A 12983-nucleotide genomic window follows, 5' to 3' on the forward strand; every position below is an offset into this window, starting at 1 on the left:
ACGCTCAAACAGGGCTTGAAATTTTGTGTCATATGGTTGATGTTTGTGAGGGTAGTTCTTTTGTTATAGCCGTACTGCCTCTCGACCGTCTCCATCTGCTTGGCCGTACACAGACACTATCTCGGCTTCCAGAATGAGATTTTCACTCTGCAGCTGAGTGTGCGCTGATATGAAACTTCCTGGCAGATTAAAACTGTCTGCCCGACCGAGACTCGAACTCGGGACCTTTGCCTTTCGCGGGCAAGTGCTCTACCACCTGAGCTAGCGAAGCACGACTCACGCCCGGTACTCACAGCTTTACTTCTGCCAGTATCTCGTCTCCTACCTTCCAAACTTTACAGAAGCTCTCCTGCGAACCTTGCAGAACTAGCACTCCTGAAAGAAAGGATATAGCGGAGACATGGCTTAGCCACAGCCTGGGAGATGTTTCCAGAATGAGATTTTCACTCTGCAGCGGAGTGTGCGCTGATATGAAACTTCCTGGCAGATTAAATCTGTGTGCCCGACCGAGACTCGAACTCGGCACCTTTGCCCTTCGCGGGCAAGTGCTCTACAAACCTTGCCCGCGAAAGGCAAAGGTCCCGAGTTCGAGTCTCGGTCGGGCACACAGTTTTAATCTGCCAGGAAGTTTCACTATCTCGGCTTGTCCCCGACATGAATACTGGACCTTTCTGGTGCTTAAAGTACGCTGCGCCAATCACGCAGCCTCCAACACAGAAGGAACACACGCCACGTGGTAAGAGGAACTGTTATTCGTCAGCGCCATGTACCGCGGCAACGAGTTTCCGGCTATGCGTTCTGAAGTGGCTTACCATCACAAGTACAAGGACAGCGTACCAATCCGTTTATTGCACCATTACACACGCACATCATTATATATGAGACATTATAATTGCCATACTGAAATCTATTATGACAAACAATATGTATCACGAAGGGCACCCACAATGGAGTTTAATAAATTACAATGGCACATCAACTCCGCTATGACAAACAGTATGCATAATGAAGGCCGCACAATTTTACCAATGTAAGAAATTAAAATAATACTAGCAGAAAATTAACTAAAATGCCGTGAAGGAAATGTTTATGAGAAGAACACGACGGGGCCGCAAGGGAGGAGGCAACACAATACTTAACTCAGGTGCACCAAAACAAACAACGGACACCAGGCCGCGCCAACGACGGACACGTAAGGCACGCAGCTACTCTCTCCGTTGCGGTTCCGTCCAAGTAATAGCTACCTGAAACATTTTAATACTTGGAACAGTACACCAGTGATCAGCAAATTAAAAAAAAACAATAACATGACATAAAAATATAATAATTTAAGAAAATCACATCATATGACTATGAGCTTAAGGTCTTTCGGTAATTAACAGATTACGAAACTGGTAAAGGGGCATGTGCCACTATTAAATCTTCCGTAATTACACTACTAAATTTCTCAGTACCCAAGTTGCAGTTAACGCAACAAGAATTAAATGATTTAAGTGATAATATTGCTTTAAAATAATAATAAAATCATTTCATACATGAGAGGACCAAGAAAGGCCCGATCAGTACTCCCCAGTGAAGCAGTTCACACAAATGGTACTCCACGGCTCTGAGCACACAGCCCCATACAAAATGCATCACAACCACAGCGACCCGGCGTACTACCAGAACCACCAGGCAGTAAACCAAAATCGTACTAAGCCAAAACAAGGACCGACTTTTGAAATAACGAGACCTAGCCCGAGCCGGACAACAGACCAAATGCCAACTTAATACCAAAACAACAATTTATGGACTATATGCAAAACACAAGACCTCTCAGTCCAAAGGCTTCCGTTTAGTCGCGAAGGTGGCTCCGGCCCGCCTGCTGAGGTGCCAAGCGTCGTACGGAGTGCCCAATCAAGCTTAACTTAACGGAAATTGGAAGCACTACAAGACAAAATAAACCCTCATCTAGGTGCGCAAGGCAAACTCTAAGGAGTGCCACTCGAAGCCTATGCACTTGAAGATCAGACATAAAGCACGCAGACTAACGTGTCGCTGAGCGACGCACTTCCATCACCAGCGTCTAGTAGAGTACGGAGAGTAGCGTAGCCCATCGATATACATCCATGGGACGGTAAACGAGGATAGCAATCCCAGCGACGGAGAGACAGGAGGACGAAATGACATCGCGCCGCACACAGAAAGTATTTCAAACTCTGGCTCGACAAACTACTACTGGCGAGATTTTGCTCCCCTTGCGAATCAAGGTAAACGGCACACCACGCCGCTGTCCACACTATTAACCGTAAAATCACGGTCCGCTCTTCCCATCGGGCTACACTCGGCGTCCAGACGCAAACAACCCTAGCCGAGCCGAACTGTCTCCACGCCGAGGCATCTACATCTACATCTACATGATTACTCTGCAATTCACATTTAAGTGCTTGGCAGAGGGTTCATCGAACCACAATCATACTATCTCTCTACCATTCCACTCCCGAACAGCGCGCGGGAAAAATGAACACCTAAACCTTTCTGTTCGAGCTCTGATTTCTCTTATTTTATTTTGATGATCATTCCTACCTATGTAGGTTGGGCTCAACAAAATATTTTCGCATTCGGAAGAGAAAGTTGGTGACTGAAATTTCGTAAATAGATCTCGCCGCGACGGAAAACGTCTTTGCTTTAATGACTTCCATCCCAACTCGCGTATCATATCTGCCACACTCTCTCCCCTATTACGTGATAATACAAAACGAGCTGCCCTTTTTTGCACCCTTTCGATGTCCTCCGTCAATGCCACCTGGTAAGGATCCCACACCGCGCAGCAATATTCTAACAGAGGACGAACGAGTGTAGTGTAAGCTGTCTCTTTAGTGGACTTGTTGCATCTTCTAAGTGTCCTGCCAATGAAACGCAACCTTTGGCTCGCCTTCCCCACAATATTACGAGGGCTATCCACAAAGTACATTACGTTTTGGAATTAAAAATAAATAAAGTATTGGAATTTTTTTTATTATATACAGATGAAAGCCGCACTTAAATACTACTTTTCTACATAGTTGGCATTTAAATTAAGGCACTTATCGTAGCGATGGACGAGTTTGGAAATTCCTTCGTCGTAAAATTCGGCCGCCTGCGCCTTCAACCACGTGGTTACCTCTTAAAGCTGTGCGTCGTCATCAAAACGCTGCACAGCCAGCCACTTGTTCATTGCTGGGAATAAGTGGAAGTCGCTCTGTGCCAGGTCGGGACTGTACGGCGGATGAGGAAACAACTCCCACTTAAAAGATTCGAGAACTTCACGAGTGGCATTTGCCGTGTGGGACCGGGCGTTGTCGTGAATCAGCAAGATCTTTGAGCCCAACTTTCCCCTGCGCTTGTTTTGTATTACTCTTCTGAGGTTGTGCAGGGTTTGGCAATAACTTTGAGAGTTTATTGTAGTGCGTCTTTCCAGGAAATCCACAAAAATCACACCTTTCCTGTCCCAAAAGACAGTCGCCACGTGGTTGAAGGCGCAGGCGGGCAAATTTTACGACGAAGGAATTTCCAAGCTCGTCCATCGCTACGATAAGTGCCTTAATTTAAATGGCAACTATGTAGAAAAGTAGTATTTAAGTGTGGCTTTCATCTGTATATAATAAAAAAATTCCAATAGTTTATTTATTTTTAATTCCAAAACGTAATGTACTTTGTGGATAGCCCTAGTATCTATGTGGTCTTTCCAACTGAAGTTGTTCGTAATTTTAACACCCAGGTACTTAGTTGAACTAACAGCTTTGAGAATTGTAATATTTATCGAGTAATCGAATTCCAAGGAATTTCTTTTGGAACTCATGTGGATCACCTCACACTTTTCGTTATTTAGCGTCAATTGCCACCTCTTTCCTCCTCACACGCCTCCAGCTGCGGCCGGCGATCACGCACGGAAACAACCGCCTAACGCCTAAGCGCCGTCTGAGTCAAAACTCAGCACTAAGATCGATACGGACTTGGAAATAAGTGAGCACCGTAACATGTTCATAGGTCCTTTTTTCCTACATTTTCAGTCAGGAATCCGTCCCTGTAGTTTGTCGGTTGTAATAATGTTCCCCTGTATATCTAATAATAAATTAAGGACTTAGAGTGTGGGTGCCGGCCGGAGTGGCCGTGCGGTTATAGGCGCTACAGTCTGGAACCGCGTGACCGCTACGGTCGCAGGTTCGAATCCTGCCTCGGGCATGGATGTGTGTGATGTCCTTAGGTTAGTTAGGTTTAAGTAGTTCTAAGTTCTAGGGGACTGATGACCACAGTAGTTAAGTCCCATAGTGCTCAGAGCCATTTGAACCATTTTTGAAGAGTGTGGGTGCTACTGTGAGATGAAGAAGATAGCATAGGAGAGGAATTCGTGACTGGTCGCATCAGAGCCGTCAGAAGTCTAATACACGCACACACCCCTTCCCCTCCCAAGCAGCCCAAGGGGGAAAATGCAGAGTTGGGGTAATACGTAGGTATAGTAAGTAAGGGAGAGTGACGGTGTCGGAGGGGTGCCTCCGGTCGGCAGCTGGGAGACGAGTGCCGATACCTGCCGGCCTTGGCGGCGTTTGTTTATCTCCCGCTGTGGCCGGCCGTCGCCGTCGCCGTCGCCGCGCGGCTTCCGGCAGTGGTGAACGGCCGGCGCGGAGCGGTCCGCCGCCGCGGCTGCGCCCCGGGCGGCGCGCCGGCCCATTCCCGGCGCTGGCGCTGGCGCTGCGCCGCCGCCCCCGGCCGCTGCCCCCTCCACGCGGCCCGCCCCTCCACGGCCGCCACCCCCACCCCTCCGCCCCGCCCCCGCCCCCTCGCGCGGCGGCCGCCTCCCGGCCGGCGCCGGCCGCGCTCTCACTCAGCGCTCGCGCTTCGCACACGACCGACGTCTTGCATGTTCCTCTTGGCTCGGGGATGCCCGCTGCCTTCGCCTCCTGATTTCACATTTGACTTTGCTCGTTTCCGAGTGTTCGACTCCCGACGCTGCCCCGCGCGACCATGGAGCAGCGACAGCAGCAGCAGCAGCAGCAGCTGCAGCAGCAGCAACAGATCTCGTCCCGCACGGAGCAGCGCTTCAGCCGGCAGGTCACCAGCACGCAGCAAGGTCGGTCTGAGCCGCCAGCCGCTGAGCAGCTACCCGCGTTCCTGCGCCGGAGCCGGGGGCAGCTTCTCTGACACACTAAGCGACCGCCGTCTCAGTGCTGTGTGCTTTCCGTAACCCAGTGTACTGACAGTGCTCTAAGGTTGTGCCTCCCGCCAGCTGCCCACTCAGTAACGACAAAGCATCTTTCAGCCTCTCGTTCGCAGCAAAAAAGGCTAAATCTTAAAAATTAACAAATCGTTGTATAACTACCTCAGTGCCGCTAACAACTCCCAGTCTCTTCGACCGCGGCTTCGTCCCACCGCTAGCTACCACCTATCCTTCGAGAAGCCGTTAACGCGTTGTAGTTAATCTCCTGTGTTTGGTCAAAGCTCAGTGTTGACAGTAACATTTTCCCTTCGATTGACAGGAAACGTAGGCAGAAAGTCAGGATACACAAGTTGTTTTCTGGTCATCATCGTCCTACTGGGAAGAGGAATCAGCGAACCATTTCGTGTAAATGTGTACATCCGAATATTCGTTGACGTCTGTCGATACTTCACGCTCATCGTGATAGCACGTTAACAAATTTCAAAATGTTCAGATGTGTGTGAAATCTTATGGGACTTAACTGCTAAGGTCATCAGTCCCTAAGCTTACTACTTAACCTAAATTATCCTAAGGATAAACACACACACCCTTTGCCCGAGGGAGGACTCGAACCTCCGCCGGGACCAGCCGCACAGTCCATGACTGCAGCGCCCTAGACCGCTCGGCTAATCCCGCGCGGGGTTAACAAATTTGTAAGAAACAGTTCAATAATATATGTATTACCCATTCGAGATCAGAAACTCGAGCAAAAATTCTGACACTTACGGAATGCGCTGAACGCTGATACGCAGGACAGCAGTCGGGCTAACAGCGCGTGTGACAACGTGAAGACGACTTCCTCGGACACAGTTACCAAATGACAGTATTGGATGAGACTTACCTGTCAAAGGCGGCGATTTCTGTCGCGGTAATTGGTTATGTTTCTTAAGTATGTTGTGGTTCAGTGATGTAGGAGCTCAGTAATTAAGTATCTGCCAGCGGATCGAGGTCTGGGGTTCCATCCTCGGACACTCTTTGGAATTTAGTTAATGTAAAAAATGCCGAGCTGCACCGTGGTTCGGGGAAGTCAGTTCAAAGGTCGGAGGAACGGCAGGATTTACCCCCTCCAATACGCAAAGTAGTGTGGTGTCCAGAGCAACCTTCGGCTTTAGTTTTCCGATGAATTTGGATAGCTGAGAACGCCAAACACACAGAATGTTGGAAGTGTTATGGAATACAAAACGAGTGGGGTAACCAAAGGGAAAGAGCAGGCGAAACCAACAATATGCAACATAGTAAGTGCTTTCTGTGAGGTAAATCGTCCATGTCTGGAAACTGGGCTGAGGGAATCCAGGCACCTGAGCAGAAATAAAGATTGTGAACGTCTTCTAACCATTCGCATAAAATGAATTTTGAGTTATAGAGCCGCATAAAAACGAGTGTAGGATGTGACTGGCTTTTGTAACGCAGCTATCCTGGTGTCCAACTCGGATAAGGGGGAGCGGAATTAGGAAACAAATGAGGAACAAGGCGACTATTTCAAGGACTCTTAATGGTTTCACTTTGCACGGCGCGGTGACGGAAAATGCACGGATGAAAGTTTGCAAACTGTTCGCATTTCGGGTTTTCATTTAGTTTTTCGTGTTTCAGAGATAATCTAGGCATTTTATCACGCAACTGCTGAAGCAGACCTTGGTGAAAAGTCTCGACTGAAATCTTGAAATTGTAGCTTTCGCCCTGGCATACACACAGGTTAATAAAAGCTGAGGTACAGACTGTTGGTAAATTTTTATTCGCGAATAATATATAATAGTGCGATGTAGGAAGTAATGCCCTGGGAAGAAGGTCACGGTGCAGAAAAGCGAGGTATCTTCGTGTAAAATGCAAAGTTTTCTGGTAGCGCAAATAAATCCCGGTGTTCGAACGAAGACGAGGTGCGCTGACAGCTAGAGCACGGGGTGTGGAATGCGTCGGGCGGCGACGGTAAGAGCGCCAGGTGTGTGTGTGTGTGTGTGTGTGTGTGTGTGTGTGTGTGTGTGTGTGTGTGCGTACGAGGCGTGTCCGCCAAAGAGCGAGCCGTACCGGCCTACAGGCCAGCTCGGCGGCTCGGCGACAACCGGTCGGCGCGTTCTCGGATATCAAAACGCGCTGTCGGGGAGCGTGGCGCACCAAAAAACGGACCGCGACGCCCGCCTTTGGCTGAATTGAGGTTAACTGCGGATACGAGCGTGCCCGCGACAACACGCCCACTGCCCCAGCTGCTGGCATTTCCCTGGCTCTGTTTCCGTCGTAAATGTCGCTGTAATTCGTGCTCACTTGTCCCGACGAAGCCGCACCGCCATGTGTGGACAAAGCGGGGTCGCAGGCGCCTAGACCTCGAACGAAAGTGTGACAGGAAGGCGACTAATATCTCGCGAAAACCGTGCGCAGACACCGAGGTGCAGTTTCTATGGCTGAATTGGTTCTGCAGTTCGCTGCACATCATTCACGTAGAGAAGATAAAATTACTAACAGCTCTTATTGTGCTGTAGAAACACCCAATCTTCTCACGCTACCTCCTTGAGGGGCGGAGAGAAACCTTAATATACGACAACATGAAAAGCGCCTTCTTTCATGCATGTTAGGGGCTTGTAGCTCCATATTCCCTTTTTGTTATTGTATATAGGACAGACAGAGCGAAGACAGGGGGCGCGTGGTTGAAATGCTACTCCTTGTTGGCAATTGTTAACGCTCTACTATCGATCTCTATACTTCGACTTGAAGTTCTCATTCATGTCAAAGACGAACATCCACAAAAATTTTATAATTCCATATTATTCGCAGAAATTCATTGACCGCACGCTCAGGATAGCAATGAAAACTATCCTTTGCTTATATATTATTGCTCACCTAATGCCTGAAACACTATTTTCAGAAAGTTCTGCTAATAGTATGTTCACAGAGCCTGTATTGCCACTTATCTGTCAGACGCGACACCTTTAACCACGTAGCCAGTGCTGGATTTGTCGTTTTACCTCTTACGGCACTTTAATTTCAATAAAATTGACCCACTAACCAAGAAAAATATTTTTTGACCGAATACGACCATATCGAGCAAATTTCAACTCTATACCTAAACTAAACTAGGTACACATGCTAAAAATCCGATAAGGATGATATAATATCTCTTCATTTGGTTTCATCTTCCTTTAACTGCCATTCTCTTCTTTGATCACCCCACGACTTCCTCAGTCTCACTTCTGTTCATTGTTTCGTCTTTCAGTGTAATTCTTCAACAGTGCTATGTTTGTAGGCTGTCCTATACTTACCAGAGAGTAACCGTACATAGTAGGGCAATATGTAACTATGTTCATAAGTCCTGTTCTACACTACTGATCTAAATAAATGCCGTCATTTAGGAGCGTTCCGCACTCTGATAACATGGACGCTGTACCGTAGAGCCCCATCAAGTGTTAAAAGCCGCAGACACATGATCTCCACCTTTTCTGTTTCGATTCGCGAACTAGCCTGTCGGTAAGTCTCCTTTCCGTTGATGTTTGTGGGGAAAAGTAGTGTGTATGGTGCTTGAACGTTTTTGGACGTGCGTTCTCGTAATTACAACAGTAAACTTCTCTGTCATGCGTTGACTTTTCGTTTATCTCGCAAAACTTCTTTCGTCGACGCTATGTGTCAAATATCGATGCCCGCCGTACTATTCATCCTAGAAATGTTATATAAACGCTCAAAAATTATCTGTTCGACTCAGCTTTTCCGTCACATATTTAGCGCGCAATTTTTTTGAGTTAACTCGTAGAAATCATGCTAAAATTTCTGGTTATTCCACGTTATGCAACTCCACTTGCCCACACTAGTGAAATTCTATCCGCAGGGCGGGTGACTCAGGTTCCAGAAGTAGAATCAACACCTCCCCCCCCCCCACCCCTACACCCACCCACCTTGTTCCCCCCCCCCTCCCCCTCCTTCGACACACGTAACAGTCCAAAAATTAAGAGCGACCACTAGTCGACTGAAGCGCCACCATGTCTCCAAACAGACTTCGTTAGTTCCCAACAGAAAGCACAGCCTGCCTTTACCATCTGACATTCGCTGTCAAGTACCCAGTCTACGACTTAGGACAACCCGAACTTTTCATCCTGCGCTATATCTAGCTTCCTCAAGTCTGATAATGAGTAAGGTAGCGTCTGATAAAATTTTCACGTGGCGCACATCGCGCATTTTGAGGCACCAGTGTGGTAGGAGTGAGTGGTAACAGGGCACAACAGACTCAGTTTTCTCGCAGAAACGAAGAAAAAAAAACTGAAATATATTCTAAGACAAGCACTGCGATAAAGGACTCCCAGTGTTCAAACAGACGCTTATTTTTTGTTGACGCTAGTAAACAAATTTGATTTCGTTAGTTAGTCAATAGAAAGGGTTCACAAACTCCATCTACCAAATTTGAAGCTTGTTATAGGATATTTTATAAGTATTTTGACGTAAAGCGCCTGTGGTCTCCAGTTGCTCGTCAGACAGTAATTGCAATTCGTTTGATTTTTTACCCTCATTTATCTTTATATTTGTGTCGCAATGAAAATATCTGCGCATCAGTGCAAATGTCGACACATTATGCGCTGTGTGGCCCCGTTGGAAACAAACTCGTTCCATTCAGCCACGGTATTTGCTTTTCAAAACAGTAACGCCCACTTTACTTTGCGAACTTTTATTCAGTACTGCTCGGTTCTGTTTCGGGTTTATTTTTCCAACAGCGTTAGTTACACGTTAACAGTAATACACAGCAGTGTCGATTAGTTTACTGGTGAAGTGTTAGTTAATATGCACCTCGTGTGTGGTTTCACTGAATACAGCGGAAGAGGGACGCTATGCTGACCTGTTTCTGCAGTGGCAGCATCTACATGAAAGTACTTTCGCATTCCAGGGTTGTTGCTTTACTCTGTGCTTCGTGTTGTGCGTTTGCTATAGTGGAGGTATTTTCACAGAAACAAAGATGAGTAACAAACCGAATAAAAAATGGTTCAAATGGCTCTGAGCACTATGGGACTTAAGATCTGTGGTCATCAGTCCCCTAGAACTTAGAACTACTTAAACCTAACTAACCTAAGGACATCACACACATCCATGCCCGAGGCAGGATTCGAACCTGCGACAGTAGCAGTCGCGCGGTTCCGGACTGCGCGCCTAGAACCGCTGGACCACCGCGGCCGGCAACAAGCCGAATAAATAATAGTTATATTATCACTTTGTAACGAGCCATCGGAGACCACGGATTCATTGCACCAAAATACTCTGAGAATATTCCTGGACAACCTTCGAAATTTCGTCGACGGAGTTCGGGTTCACCCCGAAGACTACCCATGACAAAAGGCCCATCGCGTAATGCAGGGACGACCGGTGTGTGCACCAACACTAAAAATCCTGTGGCGAGTGAGGCCACATCGCACACAATGGCGTTGCTCGTGGTCCAAGCTTCCTCGGTTTTGCCTGCCACCTTGCGCCATCTGGCGGCAGACAGCCGAATCCGGAGCGGGTAAATTTAGACCCCGCGAACAGCGGGGGTACCGCCGCCCAGGGTTTCATTATTAGAAACCGCTGGCGCTCGCGCCGCATCGCGTTTCCAGCCTGGCTGTGTATGGCTCGGAACGCCCCACAACTCTGCTCCGCAAAGCCGCCCAAAAACTCACTCGTATTGGTTAAATTTTCAAGGTGAAATTTTCACGAGTGCGGGGACAGAAGGGAAGTAGCCGATGTTGCAAGAACAACACGAAAAATTGTATTTCAGAAAAGCTGCCAGAAACGATTCAGACCGATATGACTCGGCGGATAGCGAAGGGCGGAAACACGTTAGCAGCCAATACTCGAAGGGGGAAAGTTCAGTCTATGTATTTGATTCTGTGTGTTTGTTCGAAAGGAGTTTTGAAATAATTTTGCATCGCTTTCTGCACATAATTTTTAGCTTTAGTGTTATTGGCAGTCTAACAGAAGGCCAATAGGTTGAATGTTTTGGAAAAGTTGAAAAATATTGAGTGAAAAAGGAGGATTCCGATGTGAAGCGATAGGACGAAATATTCTATTTCGTGGTTCTGCTTCATTTGAGGCAGAAAAAGCCACAAAGTAAAACGTTCAGAATATATGGTTCTTGCTAATAACGATAAACAAATTACAGCTCTGTTAAATAAGTATTTCCACAAAGGAAGTGCAGAGACAAAAGAGTAGCGGAAGAAAAAAATGATTTTGTTGCTTCTCTCTTTTTCTGAGGTATATGTCCGTACACTCAGCTCGTTGAAGAAAAGAAGCAGAGCAAAAAAAATGATTTGGCATTTAGTATGTGCCGGCTTGAGCTAAGTGCTGAAATGCTTGGCAGAAACAAATTTGTATGGCCATCTGTCGTTCTGCTATTTGTCCTCTGTCCATTGTTTGTCATACAGTTTTCATTAAACACCTGTTAGCTGTGGCTCACTAACTTACCGATTGCGTTACTCTGAGAAACCAGATTAACGCTGTAGCCGCAAAACTTGTGCGATTTACTGGATGAAGTTTGGCAACAAACTTACTTTATTGCATACGTTTACCACATCACAAGTAACACATTGACGTTGAAAATATCAGTAAAACTGATGTACTCTGCTCCAAAACTTTACCTGAGTTGATTCAGTAAGTCATGTGAATAAAATTCTGCCCAGAAGACTTTCCAGGAGATTAATGCTGTGTCTGAACATACAGTCGAACGAAAATCCTCACCTTCCGTAAACATCATTCATTCTTCCTGAGCAGACCCTTGAAGAACCGATTTAGGGCTCAATTTTGCCAGTGCCTCTCTCCAACTCTTCAAACTATAAAGAATCTCTACTGCATGCCTTGTTGAATTAGACGTACGTAATAAATAAATTTGTTGAATCATTAATGGTACACCCGGCACTGAACGTGCTGCATCTTCTTCAGCAAACTCTTATATTTATAGGTAGCAGGTAGTAAGGTGCTAACAAATAGACATCTTGGAACTTTTTTAATTAGTATACGCGCTGGCCTCATGCCATTAACATAGCTTGACTCATATTCTGGTCTGATTGGAGTTTTATTGGCAGTTGCCTTGTGTGCATGAGCACTTTGCCATCTCTAAACACTGCGTCATCTTAGACAGCCACATATTAAGGGCATAAGATGTATTCGAATATATCTTATGCCCTTAATATGAGGCTGTAGTTCTTACTGCTATAAATCGTCCACTAAGACAGCCAGATTTCTGCCCAAACGACTACACATCTGCCTTCCTATTTGCTTTAGGACTCAGCAATCCGAACAAAAGCGCCCTTGGATATGCTCCACCTCTTATCGTAAACAATGTTAGAAACAACAATTCGTGAGATATTATTTTTCTTTCGTCCTGCGCTTCTGTCTTTATGAACATATACGCTGCGCCGCAGACATAATTTTGCGAAGCAGTCATTGAACTGTTTTTGTGAAAATAAGTTCTTAGGCTGTGTTACGTTTTTGGACAATTCCGCCCAATATCCCAATATTCGTCTGTTCTTTCACGTACAAATAATTTTTGGCCTCTCCTACTGCTGCGTTGTCTACGTGTGGCTTACTGCATCAGTGGGCAGTATAGTCTTTCTAGTGGATAGGCGCAGAGGCGCGGTAAAGTTCTTAACGGAAGTCATTTTCCTGCATAGATTGATCTTTTATTCTGAAATAAAAACTTTATTTCATTGTATAGCAATTACCTAATGTTGCCCCCCACGCCCAACCCCCGCCTTCCTTGGACATTATCAACGTACACCACTATACCAGAATAATTTTTTTTTGTTTACAGTATGTTACATTCCACCCTTCA

General features: G+C 46.4%; 1 protein-coding gene across 1 annotated transcript in view; it reads left to right on the forward strand.

Annotated features, from left to right (window-relative positions):
- The first annotated feature begins 4875 nt into the window (after positions 1-4875).
- LOC126188355 (titin) overlaps positions 4876-12983 on the forward strand; it is a 516411-nt gene continuing 508303 nt past the window's right edge. The window contains exon 1 of the mRNA XM_049929953.1: positions 4876-5089. Within this exon, the coding sequence (XP_049785910.1) occupies positions 4984-5089 (106 nt within the window). The 5' untranslated portion in view covers positions 4876-4983. The remainder of the gene's footprint in view (positions 5090-12983) is intronic.

Source organism: Schistocerca cancellata, chromosome 5, assembly GCF_023864275.1.
Source record: "Schistocerca cancellata isolate TAMUIC-IGC-003103 chromosome 5, iqSchCanc2.1, whole genome shotgun sequence".
Lineage (NCBI taxonomy): Eukaryota > Metazoa > Arthropoda > Insecta > Orthoptera > Acrididae > Schistocerca > Schistocerca cancellata.